This window comes from Metarhizium acridum (genome assembly GCF_019434415.1).
Source record: "Metarhizium acridum strain ARSEF 324 chromosome Unknown scaffold_1, whole genome shotgun sequence".
Taxonomy (NCBI): domain Eukaryota; kingdom Fungi; phylum Ascomycota; class Sordariomycetes; order Hypocreales; family Clavicipitaceae; genus Metarhizium; species Metarhizium acridum.
The window spans coordinates 1563869-1588785 of NW_027094015.1; the positions used below are offsets into that span (position 1 = coordinate 1563869).

The 24917-nt window shown below is 48.2% G+C and overlaps 7 protein-coding genes across 7 annotated transcripts; 4 read left to right on the forward strand and 3 right to left on the reverse strand.

Annotated features, from left to right (window-relative positions):
• Positions 1-3362: 3362 nt before the first annotated feature.
• Positions 3363-5361, forward strand: GCN4_1 (General control protein; the record flags this gene model as incomplete). The annotated part of the gene is made up of 2 exons (XM_066116131.1): positions 3363-3375; positions 3514-5361. The coding sequence occupies 2 exons, from the start codon at positions 3363-3365 to the stop codon at positions 5082-5084; spliced, it is 1584 nt and encodes a 527-aa protein (XP_065978013.1). The 3' UTR covers positions 5085-5361.
• Positions 5362-5496: 135 nt separating this feature from the next.
• On the forward strand, positions 5497-6475 carry J3458_000424 (uncharacterized protein; the record flags this gene model as incomplete). The annotated part of the gene is made up of 1 exon (XM_007810906.2): positions 5497-6475. The coding sequence occupies exon 1, from the start codon at positions 5885-5887 to the stop codon at positions 6473-6475; it is 591 nt and encodes a 196-aa protein (XP_007809097.2). The 5' UTR covers positions 5497-5884.
• Positions 6476-9139: 2664 nt separating this feature from the next.
• Positions 9140-9837, forward strand: J3458_000425 (uncharacterized protein; the record flags this gene model as incomplete). The annotated part of the gene is made up of 2 exons (XM_007810905.1): positions 9140-9377; positions 9491-9837. 2 exons carry the CDS (start codon positions 9140-9142, stop codon positions 9835-9837), a joined length of 585 nt encoding a protein of 194 aa, XP_007809096.1.
• Positions 9838-10025: 188 nt separating this feature from the next.
• Positions 10026-11319, reverse strand: TRM7_1 (tRNA (uridine-2'-O-)-methyltransferase trm7; the record flags this gene model as incomplete). Its single annotated transcript, XM_066116132.1, has 2 exons — positions 10026-11158; positions 11217-11319. 2 exons carry the CDS (start codon positions 11317-11319, stop codon positions 10026-10028), a joined length of 1236 nt encoding a protein of 411 aa, XP_065978014.1.
• A 243-nt stretch (positions 11320-11562) lies between these two features.
• MON2_1 (Endocytosis and vacuole integrity protein) lies at positions 11563-17260 on the reverse strand. Its single transcript, XM_007810903.2, has 6 exons — positions 17039-17260; positions 16897-16963; positions 16448-16828; positions 16299-16387; positions 13765-16245; positions 11563-13703 (listed from the first exon to the last, which is right to left on the reverse strand). Exons 1-6 carry the CDS (start codon positions 17114-17116, stop codon positions 11634-11636), a joined length of 5166 nt encoding a protein of 1721 aa, XP_007809094.2. The 5' UTR covers positions 17117-17260; the 3' UTR covers positions 11563-11633.
• Positions 17261-17579: 319 nt separating this feature from the next.
• Positions 17580-19928, reverse strand: PRS4_1 (ribose phosphate diphosphokinase subunit prs4). The gene is made up of 7 exons (XM_007810902.2): positions 19494-19928; positions 19114-19414; positions 18728-19045; positions 18528-18663; positions 18394-18467; positions 18220-18327; positions 17580-18160 (listed from the first exon to the last, which is right to left on the reverse strand). The coding sequence occupies exons 1-6, from the start codon at positions 19571-19573 to the stop codon at positions 18265-18267; spliced, it is 972 nt and encodes a 323-aa protein (XP_007809093.2). The 5' UTR covers positions 19574-19928; the 3' UTR covers positions 17580-18160; positions 18220-18264.
• Positions 19929-20503: 575 nt separating this feature from the next.
• J3458_000429 (uncharacterized protein) lies at positions 20504-22282 on the forward strand (the record flags this gene model as incomplete). Its single annotated transcript, XM_007810901.2, has 1 exon — positions 20504-22282. The coding sequence occupies one exon, from the start codon at positions 20504-20506 to the stop codon at positions 22280-22282; it is 1779 nt and encodes a 592-aa protein (XP_007809092.2).
• Positions 22283-24917: the final 2635 nt, after the last annotated feature.

Genomic DNA, 24917 nt, shown 5'->3' on the forward strand with positions numbered 1-24917 from the left:
AGAGGTATTTTCTCTTATATTCTTTAATAAAGTTTAAAAGCTCTTTTAATTTTAAGAATATATTTAATATAAATTAATATTAAATTTACTTTAAATTAATTCTAAATAAAATCTTATTAAACTTACTTAAACTTATATAAGGCTTATTAATTTATTTAATAACCCTTATGATACTTTATAAAATAAAAGGTAGTACCTTAAATAGAGAAGGTAAAGGGTATTTATACTCTTTATATAATAATATTATAAGCTAAGATATACTTTTAATAAATGTAAGAATTATAAAGTTAAAAATAACTTTATATTAAAGAGAAATTAATTTCGCGTTTTAATTTAAGTAATTATAATCTTTTATAATAAGTATTAATATTCTTTTATATATTTATAATATTTAGGTACTTACTATAAGTTTTTTTTCTTTAAAAGTTATTTATAAAAAAAGAATACTCTTTATTATAACTTATAGTATTATTATTATTAATAATATTATAAATTTAATTATAATAATCTATAAACTTTAAGTTTATAATACTATAAAAGTAATTATTATATTAGTTAGGTATATTTAAAGATTAATTAACGTATTATATATAAATTTACTAAAATTAAGTAATATAATTATATTAAGACTCTTTTACTATTAATTAATAATTATCTTAAAATAATTTATAAGATATTTTTCAATTAAACTTTTATTAAATAGTATATACTTAATTAAAATATAATAATATTAGTATAAGAAAATAAGTTTAAAAATATATATCTTACCTTATAGCCAGAGCATTGGAAGTAGTGTAGTTTTGTAGTTTTGTAGTTTTTGTAAATTCGAATATAAAAAATTATATTAAATCTAATAAAATACTTATAGAATTATAAGTTTTACGAATAACTAGCATAAATCTAAAATTATAAGCTTATAATAAAAAAGTGGGTCCTTATATACTATTATAAGCCTAAAACTTCAAAAACTACATTTTGTAGTTTTTGTAGTGTAGTGTAGTGTAGTAAGTTTTTAGAAAACTATATAATCTAGTTTTTAAGCTTACAAAAAGCTAAAGGGACCCACTTTTTTAAATAAGCTGATTGGCTATAATATTAGCTATTTTATGTATTTATTATTATAATTCAAGTATTTTATTAGATTTATTATTAATTATTTAAGCTTTTTTAAAAAATGAAAATGTAGTTTTCTTGTCAATGCTCTGCTTATAGCTTACTTTTTAGTAGTAATACTTAATATACGTTCTCTTATTAAAGTTAACGTATTAAGAAGCTTAAATATAACTATTATATACAGACCTCTAAATGTATTGTATTTTTTGTATTTTTTACTATACTGTATTATAATGTATTGTATTGTAATATATTACAATACATTATAAGATAAGAATACCTATAAATGTATTATAAGGCTATAAAATATCTAATAATAGAAATAAATGCTTATATAAGCATATTATATAGTAAAATAAAGCTAAAAATCACGTGATTTTAAATCTTTAAAAATTAACCTTAAATTGTGGATATTAAGCGAGATATTAAGCTTTAAAGTTATGTCTTAAAATAAAAAGTAAGTAAAGCGGGGCGAATTTTCAATTGCTTATAACTTTTTAAGATAATAACTTATAGTGATAAAAAGTGGGGCATTTTAAAGAGCTAATTTAGCTCTTTCAATTGATATAAAATTTTCCCTTATAAGCCTTATAATTAGCCTTATAATCTTAAGTTTAAAAAAACAGGGGTTTTTTTTTACTTATAATACATTTATAGGTATTTTAGTTATGTAATGTAATGTATTTAAATATAATACACGAAAATACAATACAATACAAAATACAATACAATACAAAATACAATACATAATACACTTGTATTTACTATATTCGTAAGAGCTCTAATTATATAATAATAATTTTAAAGAGTTAAAGTAAAATATTAATATACTTTCCCTTTATTACATATAAAAGTATATTAAAATATTAGAATACCTTTTAATATAATTAAAGTTATTACTTTACCTAAAAAGAATCTTTTTATACTATATTAAATACTCTTTTAAGGCTATTTTATATCTTTTTTACTTAATACTTTTATAGGGATAATATATTTAATACTATTATTTATAATTCGTAGTATTTTAAGAATAAAAGTAATAAAGAAAACTTAACTAATAATTAATAAATTATTTAAAATTTAAATTTAATTATTTAATAATAAATATACGAAAAGTAATAAAGGTACTTTTAAAAACTTAACCTATAAAATATAAATTAATAAAAGTATTTTAATATATAAGTTATAATAAAATACCTTATTTATAAGAGTATACTTAAAAGTAAAAATCGCTTTAAGTACCTAAATATCTCTTAAGCTATTTATATTATTATCTCTATTATTAAATGAAAATTTATTATATATATTAGGTAAATTTAATAATTAATTAATACTATTATTATTTTAAAGTTTATAGGAGTATATAGGTATATTTATTATCATAATTATAAAAGGTAAAAGCGTAAATAAAAAGGTAAAGTATAATGTAAATTTAATTTAAAGTTAAATTTAATTATATTTTAAGGGGAATTCTATTAAATATAAATAAAAAAGAAAATTTTTTTTAGCTATACTTTTATTAATTAATTATATTATAAGAGGAAATTAAGTCCTTATAGCCTAAAAATTTTTAGCTAATTAAAAAGTAATAAGGGCCCCATAGCAATAATTAGGTTAGGTTAATTACAATAGTCAGGTTAGGTCAGGTAGGCGAGCAATGGTCGGGTGGTATGCATTCTCACTTTTTCATCCAGTTTAGGCCGGCCAAGCCAAGCCACTTTTGTTGGTTTTTTGTGTCGTTTTGCATTAGTTCTAATAGCCCTTTAGAGAAGTTTTTGCGCTGATTAAACGGGGCCGTCTCTGGCGATGGCTTTCATTAACCAATGAAACCCCAGGCTATTGCAAGGAGGCGCCAGGCGTGTCTAATTTCACATTTTCTTCCTCCACCCCGCGTGTATTATTACTGAAAGGCTCCAGCGGACCAGGAGCACGAGCGTTTTCGGGACCATGCAAGTCAATTGAGCGCAGGTGGAGGTGGATGCGAAGCTGAAAGTCTTCGGCATGTGCTTTCTTGGGAAGACGCTGGTGCTACCATGATGCAGCAAAGGCGGCCAGGTAGGACTGCGGCCCTCCGTCTGGGTCGTGTGCGACACATGAACAGTTGGCAAAGCCCACGACAGGTATCGCAAGAGTGCTGTGGCAAGCAATCGACAGAAGCACAATCAACTCTGACGGTTTTCAGCACCCTTCAATGTTCCGGGCTGGAGGACGCGCTGCCGCATCGCGAGCGGCCAGTCCCAACACGGTTAATGCGAAAAAAGTGTGAGTCACCGGTCGGACCCACCGGCTAGCGTATTGTACGTACTGTATTGTACATACGGAGTACGGAGTACGCTTGGAGCCAAAAGGGCGCGGTACCTGACGAGAGGCGCTCTAAGCCCTTAACAGCCTCGCATACAGCCGTGCACGCAGCTCTGTTAGGGCTGTGTGCGGCTTTCAGCCGGCTCCACCTTGTACCGCACCCGTGGACGGGCGCATTCCGCTGCTTGCTGCCTGAGAAATACAAAACCTCGCAAATTTCTCGCCCTGCCCAACTTCTGTTTCTTTTCCTCCTCCACCCCAATACTTCTTCTACCACACAAGTCACAAGTCAGATCAACGCCTCAGGCGGCCTTCAAGATGCTGTAAACTACCTCTTTTTGAGATTTCCCCCACAAATCGTCAAAATTTCGTCTAAAGACATAAACAACATTTACCCCACTCAATCCCTCCCCCGTTCAGCTCACCTTTCGGTTGATCTGGACTTCAGCACTGCTATAGAAAGCATCAGCTCGAGTTCTCCTCTCACCGCCGCCACCATTTCGGCCCAAGACTTTCCAGTCTTCACCACGGATACTCAATCAACATGGCTTCCCAACTCCCCATCAGCCCTGCCGGCACCATCCGCGCACCAACTGCAGAGCCCCGTCGAGAACCAGCAGGATTTTGTCTTGTTCGACAACCCTCAGCCCCGTCAAGTCCCTAATCGGTCCTCTGTTACGCTGTCCAGCCAGCGCCGTCATTCAAACCACAATCGCAGAGACAGGCTTGTTTCTTCAGCTGTCCATAATCCGCGAGTGGCCCAAATAATACAGGCTATTGGACATCAATCATCGTCTTCAGTTATCGCCAACCGTTTCGCGAATCAGTTTTACGCCTCATCGGCTCCGTCGTCTTCCGTCTCCCTGAGCAGTCCGCAGAAACTCCAACAGCATCAGCAGGGTTCTGTCAGGCCTCCTGTACCATTGTTCAATCAGAGAATCGGTAGCGTCCATCAATCCGCCAAGATGATGAACGCGGCAGACGTAGACCTGGATGAGTTTACCGCCTTCGAAGGTGGTGCCTCCACGGCATTCTCATCTCCAGCCCCATCCGTCATGGATTTCAGTGGTAGCATGTCAAGCTCCACTTCGAACTTGGGCACTGTTTCTCCTCAGGATTTGCTCGTTCAAGATCCCTTCATGTCTGCGCCCAATTCCTCTGCTCTTACTGCGCTGACGTCACCCTCCATTTACAACGAGTCTCCCGACTTTGATGGATTTGACGTCTCTCCCAACTTTGGCAGTGCAGATTTTGAGACATCTAGCGATCCTTGGTACCCTCTGTTCCCTCAGGACTCTGGCCACAGTGGTCCTGAGGTGAATCTGGAGGATTCACCTGCCCAGAAGTCGGATGACATTGACTCTGTCGGTCGTGTTTCTGGCTCTGGTAACCGTAAGAAGGCCACAAACTCGCCCATCAGCAGTGGCCGTCATTCTTCCGTTGCCGGTGTCAGCTCGCGCAAGCGAGATAAGCCTTTGCCACCTATCATTGTCGAGGATCCCCATGATACCGTTGCCATGAAGCGAGCTCGTAATACTCTCGCAGCTCGAAAGTCGCGTGAGAGAAAGGCTCAGCGCTTGGATGAGCTGGAGGATCGTATTGCCAAACTTGAGGCGGAACGTGATCATTGGAAGAAGATTGCTCTCTCGCAATCTGGCGCGCAGACATAAAAGTCAATTGTTTTTTGTATTTTTTTTCTCGCTTTTCCTATACGCCAGTTGACCAGAGGTGTCCGTGGGAGAGTCTAATTTTCGAGACTTGTGTTTTTCCGTTAATTCAGATACAATTTCAATTACTTTTCCTGTATACTCTGAAAGAGCCCTTGTATGATTGTGCGTGTCTCTTATGTCCAATGCATCAATGAGAGAGTTAGTATCCGTTCCCTAGGCTCTGAACAGGCCAGGATTCTGTGCTAATTGATATCCGGGGTCGTTGTGCCATTGTCTGCCCGCTCGCTCTCGTCTCGAGAGACATCTTTCCAGATGGTTGACAGAGTCAGTATAGGGTAGCTATATCGGCTACGCGACGTTACTGTACTTGAACGTGCCGAGCATCCGAGTTTCTGCTTCAATGATCCTGTGGTGAAATACTCGAGAAGCCAAGCGTGAGTCAGATCTTAGGCAATAGGTCTTGCGAATCACAAGTAATCTTACTGCTAGCACTAGCCTCGGGTACTATCCAACACAGTTGCGGCTGAAGATGACCGTGACCCGCTCACGGTGAGCGAACAAAACTGAGCAAGCCCCCTTCTCTTTCTTATCCTCGCGCTTCGATTTTGAACTCCAAATTTGCCACCCTTTGCGCCTATTGCTGTAGGATTGTCCTTTGTTCTCAGACCTATCCTACCTGTCTGTCACTCCTTCACCCGGGTGCCTGCGCGCATCTGCTCTATCCTGCGCTATAGAAGAGCCAACATCTCCAACACACAGGAGCCTCACTATTGGAACTTGTGTGCCACCATCCCTTTACAATGGGTCCCCGTTCCTTTGCTCTCGGAACCTTGTGCGTCGCATCTCTGGCCCTCGCTCGTACAGATCTCGTTGGATGCACATACTTCGACACAGTTAGTGCCTACCCCGGTGGCCAGCCGTTCGCAACCCGTATCTGGTACGTTCCAGGATCTGGCGAGCTATGCGAATTCCTTGATTGTGGCGGCGGCCGAGCCCCTCCAAAGACAACCGTCCCGGGATGTGCAGCTTATGAGGGAACCGAGACCTATTCGCCCTCGTTTATCAACCCGAAGACTCTTGGCCACGTTCCGGCTACTGTCAGCCCGGCCAAGACCAGTGCTGGAACTACTACCGCTGCTTTTTCCCCTGTAATCACTGGAACAGAAGTGCCTGCTGCCACCAAAGTCTCTGAATCGTCAGAGACTGGTTCAAAAACATCAATGATGACGAGCACACCGTCAGGCTCCGGAAGCAGGGGAGCGGCTATAACCAATACCACGAAACCCACCACGATAAGCAGCACTGGCGCGGCCGCCGGCCTTCCGACAGCCGGCCCAGTATTGGGTTCCTGGATGGCTGCCGGTGTCGTTGCTGGACTTGGCCTGTTCTAAACACGCCTAGTTGCCTAAGCAGTGACGTTGTGAGCTGGACATGATGTATATTAGCTGTCATAGACCTTTATGGATTTTCGGCATACTGTATAATGAAATTGGCAAAATACGGATGCGTAATACCGCAAGTTATATTCTCATAAACTCTGATGCACCGGCATACACCTGGCGATGAATGGATATGTTTTGCATATTCTGTGACACTACTCCGTATTTTCGGAGTTATGTTAGTGGTAGGTGGAGATATTTCTACTCTTACGCGTTTGACCACATGCTACCCGGTTTATCAAGGATATTCATTCCGCATTTGCGTCAGATTCATTACGTCGGCAGTGGATTTGCGCCGGCACTCGAGATCACGGCCCGGTTCCCTAACGCGTCCGGAATCGGCGGTTGGTGCCTACGGGAGTCTTGACGTGACATTTGGTCCAGGCTCTGTGTCTGTATCATGTGTTGCTGCCTCTCTAGGCCGGGGTCCAAAGCGTGAATGTGGCTGTTTGGTTGGATAACACAAGAGGGGCGTGCCCTGATGTGCATTGCAGCCGATACACAAACTCTAGGCAAGCTGGAACGTAAAGGAGTGTCAAGATTGCATATTTCTCTGCAAGTCCATGCCGTACCCAACCGGTGAAAATATCGAGAAGTGCTGCATGAACAGGGTGGTAGTTGAAGAGACTCGGAAACCGATCGTCATCCAGGAATGGTGGGAATTGGGGTCAAGGATGGGTGGGCCACAGAACCATCAGGCTTCCAAAGTTCCTTTTTCCTTCGCTTGATGTTCACCATGAGACGGGACACTCCGGGCCCTCCCCTCACAGCCAAAGTAACTTGATGGCTTGAGATGTCTCCGCAGCATTTCTTGCAAGCCCCTCTCTGCTAGTAAGACGTCGTGTTACGGCAACTGGGAAAGGGTACATGTCAGGAGGAGGGTTGATAGGCTCGACCGGTGCTGCTGTACGAGAAGATGATAGGCTCGGCCGGTGCTGCTGTACGAGAAGATGATGTAACCAGTCCACTCAGGCAGTGCCTCCGGTTGGATGAGCTGAATGATCAGAAGAAGCTGACGGATAGGAGCATCGACGTATCCCCGGGGAGAAGTGCAGGCGCATGTAGACGATTCTGGTCGATATTAAGTAACTTTAACGTTGAACTTTTCTGAGAACCAACCCGCCAGACGGTATCTCTGTCTCTTCTCCATATCGCCGCCGCCAGTTGACAGCTTGAGATGTCGCCCCGCTTGACTACGCTCAACTGGCAAGAACGTGGGGAAGGGGGAGGAGGAGCACAGCAGATTCCGGAAGATGATCCGAGAAGGGGACCATCAACAAATATTCAATCCCCTGCATTACGCCAATCGCTCGAACCTCTCGACACCAACGCAGGATGTTAACGCTGATTTCATTTGTGATAGCCGCCGCTCCGTATAACTACCAACTGATTATCATCTCATCACATCTCTTCAATTCGTCCGCAGGACTCCGCTGCAAGAGCCCGTTGGGCCAATTCCAAAATTTAAGACCGTGCAAGCACTCCACCTGCAAGAGCACAGTTCAATATTCACGTCTGAAAGAGACGATGGCCGCGGTCCGCCCAATCGAATCAAGCCCTGTAATCTTGTTCTCCATCGTCCTGCCACCCCTCGATCTTTAAGGGCTTAGCCTGATTGCCCTTGCCAACACCGCAGTGGAAGACTGGGAGCAGAACGGCGAACGGGAGCAGAACTAGGTAGGCAGATGCGCAGCCCGAGTTGCGGACCTGTGATACTTCGATTCTTCGCCGACCTGCCACATCTGTCCACCTGACCCACGCCATCGCCGCCTGGGCGCCCGGTCCTAGACGGCTCCCCACGTCGCCAGAGTGCCTCCAGACTCATCAAGCTTCGCTACGTCTCGTTACCCCAAACATTCACGCCTTCCTTTGTCTCATCGTTCTACCCCACACACACCAAATCCAACCGAGCCGGACCAACCACCTACCGCCGTCACCGACTCGGGAGACGTAGCACTCCAGATGCCCCAATGCCGGCCAACGGAGCGCCGGTGCTCTCCCCGGAAGGGGCACTCTATTGCTGGATTCTTGGGGAGAGCGGGCGGAAGAGTTTGTGGAGGAGAGGCGCAGCTGACTCGAATCACAGGGCCACAAAAGTACGTAATGGGGCCGCATGTAACCGTTGTGCTTTGCCAAACGAAGTCTGGCATTGGCAGGCAACACCGGAGTCCATGATGCCTCGCCAGGCCGTCCAACTGGTACACTCGATTCTTTTGTACGATCGGTGGGGACCGAAGGCGAGGCAGGGCACACCTAGCGAGTCACGAAGATTGCCGCCCTGACACAATAAAACCACATGGCATCTTGGAATCTCTTAAGCCAGATCTTGCCTCCCATCCACACTTTCTTCCCTCTCCATCACCCCACAACAACCGTTACACCTATAATATACCTCTCTGACCTCTGTGATCACGCCCAGAACCTGGGGAAAGAGTAAACAACTTCTATTGGACAATGGTTTTGTGTGCTGCCTTCACTCCACCTGCGTTTGACTTCAACAGCCGCCTTCACAGCCCGAGTGCTCCATCATAAAATAATTGAGGCGCCAAGCTTGCTTGGTTTCCAGCTATCGAGTCTATTTTATTTACACAGCATCGGCTAGCAAGACCAGACATCATGGGTTCTCGAGGCACCGTTGTTCAGCCAGAGGGGACACCTCGCTCCTGGTGCAGAGACAACTTCTTCCTCACCACCGACAAGACATTCCTCGACCCCAAAGCCGTCAACGAGGTGTTCGAATCGGACCTGATGTGGTGGAACGATCCTCTCGAGCTTAGCCAGATGCGCAAGATGCTTGACAACTGCCTCACCCTGGCAGTCTTTTATGTCCCAGATACTGAGGAAGAGATGACACGTAAGTTTGTGCCAAAGAATCTCTGAAAATCAAACAGAGCAAATATGTGACATTCAAGACCGTCTTTGGACACGTTTTTTCTAACCTTTTCTTTTCCATTTTCTTCAAATCAGGCAATGGCGGCATGCCCCGATACATGAATAATGGCCCTGATTTCAGAATGATCGGTCTGGCTCGCATTGTGACAGACTATGTCACCTTTGCGTACCTCACCGATGTCTTTATTATCGAGGAGTTCCAGCGTCGAGGCCTTGCCTCATGGATGATGCGTGCTCTGAAGGAGCTTGTTGATGAGTGGCCGAATCTCCGTGGCCTCATGCTCATGACCAGTGACAAAGCTGCTGCTCGCATGTATCAGCGCACTCTCGGCGCGGTCGATTTTGACAAGGGCCCTTCAGCAGGGTTAGTCATGTTGGAGATGGGAGGAAAGGGTCAAAAGGACGTTCCGGATGAGCATTAATTCGGAATCAATTCGGAAAGAGGAAGGATATGGAAAGAGAGTGTGGGGAAGAACAGTCGCGTCAATGATCCGTCCGTATGACTTGCAATGCTTCCTCCTCATCTCTACTTTTCTCTTTTAGAACAATTGGCATCGTCCCGGAATTTCGATCAATGTTAGCATAGCAGTTTTTCTTTTTTCTTTTTTTTTTAGCGTACGGCCTTGGACTGTGCAGCTCTCAATTCAACGGCTCGTTTGTATGGCGGCGCAATGGGAGGCTGCACAGGATCCAGAGAGACATGGTCCTCAGGGAGCAGATAGGATGCATCAGAGTCGAAGGCTGATAGATCTCCACAAGCAACAAACGGCGCAATCCATCGCGTACTTCTGTCGCTGCCTTGGTTGTTGCTGCCATTGCCACTGCCGTCGATATTTTTCGTCTCGTCGTAGACTTCAAGCTCCGTGATACCGGAAGAATCGAGGGCATTTACACCCATGACCGATGCTGGGGTGCAATCCCATGCGCCAGTCTGCGGATTCTGCATGGCCGCGTGAGCTACAACAGGCAACTGCAGCTCCCTCTCCTTGACCATCTTGTCCAACCTTTGTCCCACACCCAGAGGCTCTTCTAAACTTGCATGGAAGCCCATGGGCGGCCTGAAGTTCAAGCACACGATGAAGGCCTCCATGCTGCTCGCCCTCGAACTTCTGGGCTTCGCCACGACCACCCTTTCGAAAAAGATCTTGAGCTGCGCATACAGCACATCGACGTTCCTCCCCCTGAAAATCTTGGCCACAAACTTGCCGCCCGGCTTCAGCACGCACAGCGCCAGGTTCAACGCCGCGAAAAGCAGCTGGCTCTGCACGTAGATGTCCAAGTCATGCAGGCCGGTCACGTCGGGCGCGCCGTCGCTCAGCACCAGGTCCACCGGGTGCGAGGCCTTGCCCTCGGCCGCCGCACGCTGCGCGTCGTAGCCCGGGTCCAGCGCCCCGAGGAGCAGCGGCACCGTCGCGGGGTGCGTGATGTCGGCCTGCAGCGTCGTGATGCCCGCCAGCGGAGAAATGGGCTGCAGGTCAATCGCCACGATCTTGACGTCGTCCCTGGGCCGCGACGCCGCGTGCTGTGCGGCAATGGCGGCCTCGACGGCCTCCTTGCCGCCGGGCGTCGTGGACGCCGGCAAGACGGAGAGCATGGAGCGCCGGAGGTGCGCTTCGCCGTCCTGCCACGACCTCAGCCCGAACTGCTCGTTCTCGATGAGCACCCGCGACAGCACTTGGGACCAGGAGCCGGGCGCGGCGCAGAGGTCGACTACGCGGGAGACGTTGGCGAATAGATTGAATTCTGGGGACGTTAGCCGTGGTGTGACGGGGCTGGAGAAGGGGGGGGAGTCGTGACGGACCTTCGTCGAGCTGGAGGAGCTTGAAGGCGCTTCTGGCCCGCCAGCCTTGTTCTTTGGCGAGGCGGTAGTACGCATCGCGCTTGTCTTTGGACGATTTGCCCATTGCGAGGCGGCGACGGTGCTGGCTGGCGGGAGAGAGTTGGGCGTTGAGGTTGGATTTGGGGGTACGTTCTTTTTTTTTTTTTTCTTTTGGAGGTTTGATAACATCCCCGCCATCCCGCGGGGATGGATTGATTGCCCCACCATTTCTCTACTTGCTGGATTGACAACTAGGACCACGACTTGCACTTGTTCATATTCCCATGTTCAGCGTACACATTTGGGTGAAAGTGATTACAGTTGATGAGTAAACCGGCAGTTACATTTTATTTATAACTTAAATGCTACAAGTCTACATGTTATCGTACATCCAACATTCTAAATCATCCCCAACTCACTGCCAACAGCCTCCAACGCCTCTCCCAGTAATCTCAAGATCGTGTCATCCCCGCCGACACCTAAAGCCCTCACCAACAAGGGATAAAGCCGCAAAAGGTGCTTCCTTTTTTCGCCTCTAGCCTTCTCCAGCGAAGGAATAGCCTCACCACGGCTTTCAAGCTCTACGAGCTTCGTCAATGTCCAAACGAGCTCCTTGCGCTGACTGAGTGGTTGTGGCATCTGTCCACGTAGTGGCTGGTCAGCGACATAGGCGCGAATGGCCAGTGCGCATCGGAGAATGAGAAATGGTGCTGCTATGCTGGCGATGCGGTTTCGAAGTGTGGATACCATTTCTTCCCCTTGTTCAACATGTTTATTTTTCTTGGATTTTCCTTTCATGGGTTCGGAGGCTGATGACTCTACAGGGTCTTGGGCAGACACCAAGGAGAAGAGCTCGTCGAAAGCAACGTAGGCCATCCTCCTTCGCTGCGTGGGCGGAATTGCGACCGTACGACCTGGCCTCGGTGCGCAAAGGGAGCGTAGGCCATGTTCGTCCTCTCTGACTGGGAATTCTTGTTCTGTATGTGTGAAATTGTGGATGATGGAATTCTTAAAGAGGCTCTCGGCATACGATTTTCTGGCTTTATCGGGAACATCATCTGCGCCAAGGGATGGGATTATGAGGGCTCGAAGGCTGCGGAACGATGAAATGTCAAACGTTTCGTCCTCGTCAAAGGATGCTCCATCGACAGTCTCATCGCATTCCGCACTGAGAATACCATCTGCCACACCGACGACAGCAACCCAAATTTCCTGGACTGTGTTGCCGGGAACTTCTAGCGCGTTGATTTTTGGGAGTGTGGCCTCCAGTATGGACAGCACTGATGAGGTTGCTAGTCTCCAAGGCTGGACTGATTTCGTAGAGATGGGGAAGTCGTATTTCAAAGCAATTGGCTTATGAAGAGCTGACAGCGCATCTGAAAACGCGCCACTATTATAAATGTCCTCATCAGACGCGTGGTTCAATATGAGAGCCTCGACAAGCTTCATGCTGGCCTTGGACATGGCCACGTAGGTGCGCTTCGAGCCGGAGGTATAAAGCTCTCGTTTGTACGCCAATGTGACAAACTCTGACACTTGTTTAATCACGGCTGATGTCACGCCTTCCACATCCGTTCGAATCATTTGAACAGCTGCGAGTGTTTGAGTCTGCAGACTTGTAGCATGCTCAATGTCCGAAACATGTGCACTAACTGAAGCTTCTTCCACAGTCTGGCGCAACAAGGCAAGCATGCGTCTTACAGTTTCAACAGTCAGATCTTCTTGAATTAGATTATAGACATCCCGCAGTGCCGCGACGTACGCAACCAAGCAGTTCTGATTGTCTTCTGCCTTGTCGTCTACTGCTTTTGAAGTCGGAATGCCCCTTGACCACAAGTCCCATGCGAATTCAACAGTCATCTTGTTGAAGATTGGTTTCTTGTTGTCTCCGGTCTGTGAGAGAACATGACTTAGGGCCTTGAAGGCAGCAGTATTGATCTCGAGAACCTTGAAATCAAGCAAGGTTGCAAAATGACCAAGAAGTTCTCGCCATAGCTGATTAAATGACGGATGAGCTGTGAGAACATCGATGTGATTGGCGAGGAGGCCGGAAATACCATCAAGAACCACAACAGCAGTGTCGTGCCAGTCCACTTTGTCCCTTTCATTTACGTCGTCATTGGAAGCGGCGTCAAGCTCTTGTTCTAGGGAACAAAGAAGCTTGAAAATGACCGACTTGATGCATATTGACCAAGCTTCCGGATTTAGGCGGCCGCCATTTGCATCAAATATTCTCAACAATGTTTGAATGGCCGAGTTTCGCAAGTCCAGACGCTCATCTGATGTGACTGTGGCTAGTCTGAGAAGTAGTAGCATCCACAAGGCAGCATCTGAGCCCCTTTGTGTGTGATCTGCTGCCTTCCTTTCTAGCTCGGACTCGTCAGATCCATTCAATAGATCCGCTCTGATCTCTAGAGTATTTGCTTTTGCAGAAAGAAAATCTGACAATACCCAGAAGAAGGTGACCGTCTGCGATGTTTTAATATCAGTATACACCACACGCTCATGAAAATATACCATGTAAACTCACCGTTAGCGCAATGTTAAGATCATCGTCCTGGGAGCAAAACTTGTACAACGTATCCACCAGAATCAAGAAGCAAGAATTAGGAAGAGAGGACAAAAAGTCAGAGCAAATAAGCTGCAATGAGCCGAACGCCGATCGTGTCAGCTTGGGTGACCGTGTGGAGAGCAATCCGGCCCCTGACTCTCGTCTACGTTCATGGATAGCATTTGAATTCACGAATCCGCTGCCAATGATGTCGAATGCAATGTCCCAGCCACTCACCAGGCTCTCACCACAGCCCTCGATCAAACTCTTTAAACCTTCCAGGATGATTCTATGAACCTCAATGTCTGTCGCCACACTGGCTACTGATGCGGAGCGAGCGTTCTGGTTGAGAGCTGTCAGTGCATCCCGCAAGGATGAGAGCAGCCTTAACTGCACCGGACCTCTGCTGTCTTTCGGTATCGACGTTGTTGCAGTTGCTGCTTCGAGGATAAAGCGGGAGAGCGTCTCTGCAGCTTTGACCCTCACAGGGGCCCCTAGAGTGGGGGAATCAAGGGCGTGGATGATCTCGTTTATCAGAATATCCCAACCCGATGCCGCCGGGTTATTCATCAGGAGCCTTTCCAAGTTCACATTCGCGATTTCGCCAAGTTTGGCCAGTGCGAACAAAAATTCTTGATTCGGCGACGTAGAAATAGTGCTGGAAAAGCTCAACACGCGGCGGTGGCCATGGCCAAGCTGTTTCTGCGAGGACTCCATGGGTGACGGAGAAGCTGGGTCACCCGCCTCTGGTTTTTCTGGAGAGTTTTGCTCGAGGAGATTACACACCGCTTCGACAACTTCGACGAAAGGTGCGTTGGGAAAGTCAACAGTGCTTTCGATCAATCTCGAGGCAGCAGTTTCAACAGATCTTATCTCATTATTAAAGTTGGCCATTAATGAGTCGGAATCACCGCCATGCTCGGCTCCGCGGCCAATGGACGGGGTTCGACCAGGTGCCTTGCCAGTGGCAAACAATACGAAATCTGCCTGTTGCAAGGTCTCAAAGATGATGCCCCATGCTGAGCCCAAGGTTGGGCCAAGTGCAATCCCGAGGTTGAGAAGGGCTCGCAAACAGAGTAGATTTCGAGTGTTCAACGACACTGCGGCAGCGTCAAAGGAGGCATTCCGTTGCTTCTCTGCCGAAGGAGAGGCCGGTGTTAATGTCTCAACACTTAAAAGACCACGGGCATTGCTGAAGAGTGTGTTTGCCGTGTCAGAAGGGGTGCTGGGCGCAACAGATTTGGTCTGCCCCGAGTTCATACAAGCAGTGAGCAAATTGGGCGGCACAGCAGATTTGCCCAGTGTTGACAGGAAAGCGTCTCTTGGAGTAGCAAGCTGCAGCAGGCCAGATACATGGGCAAACCTCTGAAACGATCGCACCAAGCTGTGGTAATACTCGGAATCTAGGGCAGCGTATAAGAATGTAGAGAACGTTGCAAGAATGGCAGGCCAGCATTCATCAACAATAGCGGCGCAAATTTTGATGTCTGGGTACATTGGGTGATCTCTAAGTTGGAGCGGATTGACGGGAACCGGATTCTTTTTGAAAGAAGCTGTCCGTTCTAAGCCTGCTACTCTCTTTTCCGGCGGGTCAGAAGAAGCGGGAGAGTCTAGACCAGAATCGTGCTTTGAGGCCTTGCGGCGGTTGCGGCTCTCGGCAGGGACCGTAAGAGGTAGGATAAACTTGGCCAAACCGTCAGATAAAGATGAGAGACACGACAGAATCAGACTATAGACGTATGATTCGGGGATCGACGGCGGGTCGGTCTTGTCAAGTTGGTCAATGCAAGGTACCCTGACAGAGCTCCATTGAGTGCTGATGCCCGTGTTTGAAGCTTCAGAATTGATGGAGCTACTAATGATGCCACTCATGCCGGCCTCAAGCATCGCCTGATCTGTGGATTGAGCAAGATTTGTCGACGCATCGGACATTGGCATGGTAGATTGATGACCAAGCCCAATTACTGCAGGCTTTTCTGTGCTTAGCCTGACAAAGGTTGCTGCCAGTGTCTTGATGATATCCCTCTCCCCCTTTTTGTCATCATATAGGGAGAATATCTTTCGGACCAAGACGTAGTCGCTAAATATGCTTCTGAATACTTCCATGCAGAGCGCTCTCTTCCACAATGCCGAATCCTGGTCCAGTAGGTGTGTGAGGATTTCCAGAGCGTCACCGCACTCTTTTGGCAAAATGCCAATGTGTCTTCGCAGCATTGTGTACAGAATGCGGACAAGTCTGACTGTGGTAGCAAAGGAAGGCCTGCCCTTGAGAGCACTGAAAATGAGAGGCATTACTCTGACGCGAAGAATATGTGCCTGCTCAGCGTGTGTGGTGAATACAGAGGCGTGATTTGTTATGACCGACTCAATCAGCTCCAGCCCGAAGGTTTGTGGAAGGCTCGAGAATCTCAAGAACTCTGGTCTCTGGTTCTCAGTCATGAGGCACAGATCGTTAAAGATCTACCAAGGTCGGTTAGCTACATTCGTGTCTTTGGAATTGCATGATAGCCTACTCTGTATGCATCAAGAGCCGCTGCACGAAGCTGAACCGTCCCATCCGCAGATGGTGCTTCACCAACCACCGGTGCATCTGCTCCATTCTCTGAACAACTTGTCAGCATCAACACGTATTGTAGGGACCTCCCACAAACCAAGAACTTACTATCTTCTGAGACAACTTTATCAAATACCGAAACAACCAACTGCTGCAGCGTTGCGGCACTCGTATTATTCACAATCGCATTCTTGCTACTTTGCAAAATGAAGCAAATGTTCAACGCTGTCACTAGCAAATTCCCATTCAGCTCGGCAGAGTAATTCTGCAGCAAAGACGGCAGAGCCTGCAGAATCTTGAGCTGAACATCTAGCCCAGCAGAAGATGCCTGCATCAACGCCTCCAGGACTTGGTTGAGCTTGGACTTGGGCAAGGCCTTGGCGACGATGAGCCGCTGGAGGCATACAATGGCGATGGCGGTGAACTTTGCGTTTTTCGTTCCGCATGCTATGATGAAGGGGTTGACAAAGTTGGGTTTTTGCGAGAGCACTGGGCACGCGAAATGGTTAGATGACGATACAGTATTCGAAAGAGCTTGGGTTTGACGATGCGCATACATTCTGGGGCTGCTTGCTCGGATACGCTGCCAAGCTGCTTGAGCTCCTCAAGAGACTTTTCAGCCGCCTACAAACTGAGTATTAGCGCACTTTCATAAGTCATATAATCGATTGAGTGTCACACGATGCGCTGCAGGCGTACCTGTCTCAAGTCATTATGCTTCCTCTTGCTCTCGTGTATGAGGTTCGCCAACTCGTTGGCCAGCAGTTGCGTCGTCATGTTGGACTAGCCCGCGCAAAGAACCGCCCGTACGTACGCAAAGAATCCCGTTTTCTCATCCATGCAGCTTCAGGGACCAAGCGACGCGCAGCTATCTATCCAGATGAGATTACGGAATTTACTGTTCAACGGATGGACTCTTCGGTCTTGGTGTTGGCGTCTGACACTGAGGGACGACTGTGTGAGGTGTGATGCCTGCCAACAAAGGGGACGTGGCAGGTTCAGACCCACATGCACCCGCACCTTCTGACGTCGTTAGAAGAATCTATAACTGAGGTGGTCAAGGGTTCGAACTCCTGGCATAGCACCAGGGTAGTTTTTTTTTAGGGTTTCGTCCTCTTTACTCTACAGTGGTGTTTTCCTTTTATTGTACAAAAATCCCTTTTAAATATGATTTCCTTGCAGATTGGGCTTGGGAGTATTTATTTCCGAATTCTTGAAATAATCTTTGTGTTATTTTTTGGCTATGTTGTATTACTGAATGTAGGCGCAGGTATTGACACAGCTCCACGTCTAGGCGCGTTGTTGGAATGTATATCGCGTACCAAGACTCTCTGCCTGGGTAGCATTGTTCTTTCTTTCCTGGGGCGTATTAAATAAGAATTTGGTTTCGCACTAGTATTAAGTTTCCATATGTACACATCAGAAAGATGGTGCGTGTTGCTTGAAATACGTAATAGTCATAAAGAGTTGCCAGTTATATGGCGTAACCACCCGAAGTAATCCAATGTATCAAAGCGGATGACTATCCAAGTCCATACATAATCATTTTCTCCGCGAATCTCCCATTATCGAGGCTATAGAAGGACTTACGCCCGTGCCACGTGCAGCTATGGTGATTTAACGAAAGTCATGGCAGAACCAGCTCTGCGAGTCAAGCGGCCAGGCAGCCAGTGCAGTAAACATGCGCTTTATTCCAAAATTGTTTCAAAAATAGCGCAACAAAAGGGTCTTTGCTTCATAAATGAACAAGCAAATCAATCTCAACACCAATGACCAAGTCGAGCTCGGCTCCTCCCAAAATACAAAAATATCCTCACAGCACTGGGGAGCATGTTAGCTAAAGCTCGTTGTTCCATGTCGAGTGTAGGAGGCTGACTCACCGACGCCAAAGCAAACTTCAAATCCAGTCGTGAACACGTGAACGCTTAAACAGGAGCGTTGGTGAAAAGGTAAGAAACAGATTCACCGTTGTGTGTGCGGCGGATAGCCTGTATATAGAGTTAGTAGTTGTGAGCTGATTTGATCTTGATGATGAGAGCTGTTAATGCACATACCTCTGCCAGAGTGGCCGAGACGTCAATCACCATGAGTTTGGGACATCTGTCAGTCTTATCACCGAGGGGAACGGCTGTAGACATTGTTAGCGTAGTGTTTTTGGTAGGGCAGAACAATCTCAAGTGTAGCTCACTGTTTGTGACAACCAAGCCGGCAAGGCAGGAAGCGTTGATGTTCTCGATAGCCTTGCCACTCAAAATGCCGTGAGTGACAATGGCGTAAACCTCTTTGGCACCGTGCTGGTTGACGGTCTCGGCGGCCTTGACAAGCTGTTGCAGAATGGTTAGTTATGCGGATACAAAAACAACATGGAGAAGGGGCCGGTTTGCATACGGTTCCGCACGTATCAGCCATGTCGTCGACCAGGATGGCAACCTTGTCCTGAACATCGCCAACCAGGACCATGCGACCAACGACATTGGGGCGAGGTCGCTCCTTGTGAATGAGAGCAAAGCCGACATTCAAGCGGTCAGCAATGGCAGTGGCTCGCTTGGCACCACCGGCATCGGGGGAGACGATGACGCAGTTTTCTGACTCCAGATTTTCGCGGATCCAGCGAAGAACGGAAGGCTCAGCATAGAGGTTGTCGACAGGGACGTTGAAGAAGCCCTGAATCTGAGAGGCGTGCAAGTCCATGGTAATGACGTGATTCTAGTAAACGAGAGTCAGTGAAGGTGGTCAGCCGGTCGTATAATATGGCCTTGATAAGTTTTACATACGCAACCAGAGACTTGCAACATGTTGGCAATGAGTTTGGCGCTAATGGGCGCACGCGACTTGTCCTTCTTGTCCTGGCGAGCATAAGGAAAGTTGGGGATGACGGCAGTGATGCGACGAGCAGAAGCAGTTCGGCAAGCATGGATCATGATGAGCAATTCCATAAGCCCGTCGTTGACGTCTCCGGGGGCAGTGGACTGAAGAATGAAGACATCTTCATCTCGGACAGATTCTCCAATGGACACACTAGTCTCCTGATTTGAGTAGTTGAGACTCATTGTGTTGGCGACATTGATGCCTAGCCTGGGGTGAAATATCAATCAGCCAACGACGCCGGGTGGATACATGATGTATGATGTGCAAAAAACAAAATAATGCATACCGACTAGCGACTTTGGCACTAAGCTCCGGGTGAGAGCTCCCCGAAATGAGCTTGATTTCGTTTGCCATTTGGTCCAACATGGCCGATGATGTTTGGCGGGAGGGAAAAGTCGGGAAAGAGGGCAGATGATGTCGATCGAGGTTAAGTGAGAGAAATTTTTAGCGGCACTCAGAAGGCTGCAAGATTCGCGGGATGCGGGACTGGGATTGATCCCGCTGAGACTTGAGTGAGACCGGGACTGCGAGGGGGGCCTTTGCCTTTTTGTTCAATCACGCACTTGATACTTGATGGGTATGGAAGTAGGCGGCGAGCGATAACTCTACTACGCTCGTGAGTTGCTCATGGATGTGAGGCGTCGAAGGATTTTTTTTTTTTGACGTCGACCGGATCAAGCCATTCGCTCGCCTTGGGCCGACGGATCAATCTCCAAGTCTCCAAGCCTCCCATGGCTGCAAGTCTGCCGCCAATACCGGGTGCTGCCCGCTGCCGGTCTCTCCCCTACTTTTCTCCGTGCCAATTGACTGACTGGTGCTTGATCCCAGTGGACGGCTTGCAGCGGCTATTCCAGGGCGCCTGCAGTGCGCTAGAGCGGCTGTCAGCCCACTAACATCGAACCAGACCAGACCGTTCCAGACGCGCTCCCCGAAGCCCAAAGCTAAATCCACAGCACTTCGACATTGCTGACGTCTTTTCGTCGTCACTTCACTTCAACCTCCCGCCAATTCGCCCTACACAATCGAGTGGCACCATCGCCCGTCAGCGACTCCGGCAAGAGAACCAGTCAGCAAGTCGCCTCTTCTCGCCACTGCTTCCTTCTGGGCTCAATTGCGGCCGCTGCGTTGTTGCATGGTGGTGCGGCGCCTGGTGTCGGCGCTGGTGCCCAAAGCTGCCCGCAACTTTGCCGTATCTCCCTCACGCGCGCACTCACACAGACATAGACACACACCGCTTCTGCCAGGCGGTTCGACAAGAGACCTCACCATGTCCTGTGCCCCGACGACCATATCACCATGGAGAACTTGTCGTTTCTTCCGCCACGGTTAACGTCGGCGTCATCATGCTCATCGCTGAACGACATGTCCTTGAGAAATCGCAAGTTGCGCCTGCTCGTTGCTGCCGCGGGACCCCGCGACACATCATGGGCCCAGGCCCTTGTCGTTCGACTCTCCAAGAACCCCCATATTGAGATGCGCGCCATCGTTGACGACGTCGTCCCCCGGCTCACGCAGACCATCATTGTCCTTGAGAACCGAAGCCTGGCCGCGGGACAGTGCGGCCGCGCCGACGACGTCGAATTCTTTCGCCAACAAGCCTTTGAACTGGTCGAGTGGGCAGATCTGCTAGTCTGTGTTCCTCTGGATGCAGATGGAATTGCCAAAATGCTGGCCGGCATTGCTGATACATTCCTCGGAGAAGTGTTCCGGGGGTGGAATATTCAGAAGAGCATCGTGCTCGTTCCGGGCATGAGCACACACATGTGGGCGAATCCAGCCACAAAACGACAACTCAGTAAAATACACAGAAAGTGGAATTGGATCCGGGTCATGACGCCCATCCTGTGGCACTACGAGGGGCAGATGAACCCCAAACGGGTCCCCAACTGGAATGGCTTCAATGAGGTGCTTGGAATCATCAAAAACCAGGCAGATTTACTAGGTCTCGGCCGAGATGTCGAAATCGCAACTAGCACCGCCGTGGTTCCCGACACCAACGACGTCCAGATTCGCTCGAAACTACCGCCTGAAATATGGACAATGGTTCTCGATCACGCAGGCGATTGGGAGCTCGCCAAAGCACTCGGCATGTACACCAACCTGCCCATGCCAACGGCATGGTCACTCGAACCGAAAGATCCCACCGACCCTCTCAAAGTCTACGAGCACGAACTCGAATGGACGGTCCTCACCGGAAACCCAGCTGTCATATGCAAGAAGCTGTCACAATCTCCGCCAAACTTCCAGGACGTGCCAGCCTTGGTCGTCAAACTCATCATCCGCTTCGCCCTCATCGACGTCCTGGCTTACATGGAAGCCAACCGTCCTGAGCTCTTCAGAGCCTTTGACGGCACCACTCTTCCCACCAATGCATCGGCCTCCTACCCACGAACCGACGTCCTCGACTTTTGGAAACAGAGTAAGTGGTTTCGTGACGAACACATGTACGACGCAGAGGCCGTCGACGGGGCGTCTAAGAACGGCCACGTCCGCATTCTAGATTGGTGGTGGCGCCGCTCCGGTTTCCCGCTACGCTATACAGAAACAGCTCTCGAGCAAGCCAGCGGGCGCGGACACCTGCTTGTTCTCGAGTGGTGGCGCGATGCCGCGGCGCAAGATGAAGAGATTGTCCTCCGACCAGGCCGGTCTCTTCTCTGGGCCTCGCAATACGGGCAGGCAGACGTTCTTAAATGGTGGGACGCTTCAGGGATACCTGTTGCCCACGGCGATGGCGTTGCCAAAGTTGCATCACGTTGGGGCCAAGTCCAGGTCCTCGAGACGTGGCGCCGTCTCAAAGGCGACAACAAGCTCGTCTTTGATGCTGAAGTTTTGCTAAGCTCCACCATCCATCAGCATGTCGACGTGCTGGAGTGGTGGCGCAAGTTTGCGCACGGCGAGCTCGAAGGCATGGAGGGGAGGAAGCAGCCCGTCGAGTTCCGGACGTGTAATATCGAAGAGGCACTGGAGGATAGCATTGGCGATTCGGACCAGAATCCGGCAAGGAAATGGTGGGCACAGTACGGGTTGGATCTACGCATGAGAAACGAAGAGTGGCTGCAGACGAGATACTTGTAACGCGAGGACTAGCATACGCATTACCGGGAGGGATTTTTCATCGCACGTTGGGCGTTGTGTTTTTTTTTTTTTTCATTCCTCTTTTTTCTATAGTTCTTTTGCCCGGGGACTTTGTATGCAAGGCGTAAGGGGCCAAAAGGTTCAAGATGTTTTGTTTTCCGGCAGCACACACATCGTACCACATGTTAGACATGCCAAGATATGAGCAGAGAATGAGAGAATGCATAAAAAAAAGGAAAATGAAAAGAAGAAGAAAGAAACAACAAATCATCTCGTACCAATGGCGTTTCAGGTCAAGTGTCAAGAGCCGGCATGAACGCAAAATCCCTGATAATTAAATGTCAGCCAAACAAATCGACGAGTGTATCGCAGTGGCAGCGCCCCTGTTGGCCATACTAGCCAGCAGGAACCTTTTGCGCCATCATATTATGGCTCGCTATTATTTTTCCGTACGGCGTCATGCCATTATCATTCCACCTGGCTATAACACCGTCTCAAAGACTCCGTCCTACTCGGTACGGGGTCCGGCGCGGGCATCCGGGACGTCCCGAATCCTGGTGAGTATGATTGCGCGTCACTCCATAAAGTTATTGCATCTTGGCGTGTTTCGTCGCGGGCAACCCCATCGAATTGCGCTGGCTAGCATCTATCGAAGAATTTAGAAACGAATAAAAGAAAGGCCCGCCACACATACACGCTCATAGTACGCCAATGGTCTGGAAGTCTGTGCCGTCGTCATCTTACTTGGCGCGGCTGCAACCACGGGAAGCAAAGGAACGGCCTCCTTACCCTTTCCCGCCCAAGCTGTCGGGTCACCAGTGCGTCGGGTTAGGACGACCGGTTTTCTTTCGCTTTTTTTTTTGTGTCTCCTGACTGGCAGGGGGGCTTTGTGAGAATGAAACTCGCTTTTGGCCAGCCAAGGTTCTGAGCATCCCCCCCTTGTCCTCATAAATATCATGCTAAGCTTCTTCGGACCTCGTCTGTTGTTTGCCCAGGACGCCACACAGGACCCCAGGGGACTGGCCGGGGTTTGTGAGTGTTAGTTGGTGGAAACACGGCATTATCGACATGGCACCATGAGGTTGGGCCACGGGGACGAGCGTATTCACCACGGAGACAAACTCACGATGCGTATGAGATGTATTGTATCTATGTACTCCGCACTCCGGACGCCGTTTGGAAACCTGGACAGGCATAATCCAATCCACTAATCCAGGACAAAGGATTCAAAAGCTACCATGTATTGTAACAAGGTCAAGCATTGAGATTGAATACGCTCCACATACAAGGTTGTTTGGTCGGCAACCGACGCGCCGGCAAGCGGGAGGCCAGGCAGTCGCAAGATGGTGTTGTGGACGCTCCAAGGATTCGACTTGGGATGAATTTTGTTTCGTGGGCCAATTAATTTGCGCTTGTCTTATCCGTCTTGAGAAGAGACGATTTCCGTGCTGCTGATGTTCGCTTGTCGGCTGTCTGTGTGGCACCGAGACGCTCTTTGGTCTTAACCATGCTCTTCTAGAAATACGGAGCTTCCATGCAGGGACCGGGGGGGGCCTCGAGTCAGAACGTCGACTCCTCATTTCTTCATTGCTGAAACTCTAAAGAAAAGATCGTACCAGCTCACATTCGCTACCAGCCAAGTTGTAAGAGGGGTTCAGTATGGGGTCCAATGTCCTCCGTAATATGTACAGATCCTAAACTAGTCATCTGTAGGCAATTTCATTTCGGTAGTGGTGTGAATGCGCGCGGTGCGCTTGTGGTTGCAGCCATGGTTGGTGTGGCTTTCTTTCTGTCCGTCCGAATATATAGGGGGAGTCGTTGTTGAGCTACACCAAAGTCCAGGAACCCGGGAATTATCGCCAGGGCCGAGGGCTTCTCGTCCGTGCCGCCATCCATTCCGAGAGAAGAGCAGAATCTGCGTCGAGTGCCCGTTTCGGAGGCACACACAACACCACAGCGTGTACTCAGCATGACGTTATGGACGGCCTAGCCGTGCCCGCTCGTGATTCCGATGAGAGTCAGCAGCCCATTCAGCCTTGTGTTGGGCTGGACATGTCTGGGCCATGCTCTCGAACGCCAAAAAATAGTACCAATGCAAATCCTTCTGGAGCCAATCTGCCTCACTGCCGATGTTGTCGTACGAACAAACACAAACCCCTGGCTATACCAACGCAAAAAGTCTATCCGCCACGGTCTTGGTCATGGCGAGGAACTCGGACCCAAATATTAGCGGAGAATGGCCGTTGTCCAAAGGGCCTCTGGCGTGTCTGCTCAAGCTTGTCCGGTCCGTTGTGTTAAGCCACCGCCGCCACAAGGCAAACGCCTGGCGGTTCAAAGTTCGCGAGTCGTAGACGCTTTGACTTGCCCAGATATCTGATCCGACACTGTCTTCTCCAACGAGAATCGCCGCCGTTTTTGTACAATCAACTGGCAATCTAGTGTCGTTTAGCAGACCCTTGTCATACAATATGCAGGTGTCCTTTACCCAAGCGGAAGCGGGACTTGGCTGAGCAAACAATGCCCTGCTGCTCGCCCAGGTTCAATGGCCGTCTTTCCGAGCAGTGGGTTCAATCATGTAGTATTTCGGAGCAAGCAAGACTGAAAAGCCCGCTTAGGGGGCTTCAATCGCCATCGA

Bases quoted from the DNA above. Each gene is read 5' to 3' on its own strand.
- MON2_1 (XM_007810903.2), bottom strand. From the start codon at position 17,116: ATGACGACGCAACTGCTGGCCAACGAGTTGGCGAACCTCATACACGAG. The intron at 16,388-16,447 runs GTAAGTTCTTGG...CAAGTTGTTCAG, and splicing joins TAAAGTTGTCTCAGAAGATA to AGAATGGAGCAGATGCACCG. The intron at 16,246-16,298 runs GTAGGCTATCAT...CGACCTTGGTAG, and splicing joins CGGCTCTTGATGCATACAGA to ATCTTTAACGATCTGTGCCT.
- PRS4_1 (XM_007810902.2), bottom strand. From the start codon at position 19,573: ATGTTGGACCAAATGGCAAACGAAATCAAGCTCATTTCGGGGAGCTCT. The intron at 19,415-19,493 runs GTATGCATTATT...ATTTCACCCCAG, and splicing joins AGTGCCAAAGTCGCTAGTCG to GCTAGGCATCAATGTCGCCA. The intron at 18,328-18,393 runs GTATGTGCATTA...CTCTATATACAG, and splicing joins TCTCGGCCACTCTGGCAGAG to GCTATCCGCCGCACACACAA.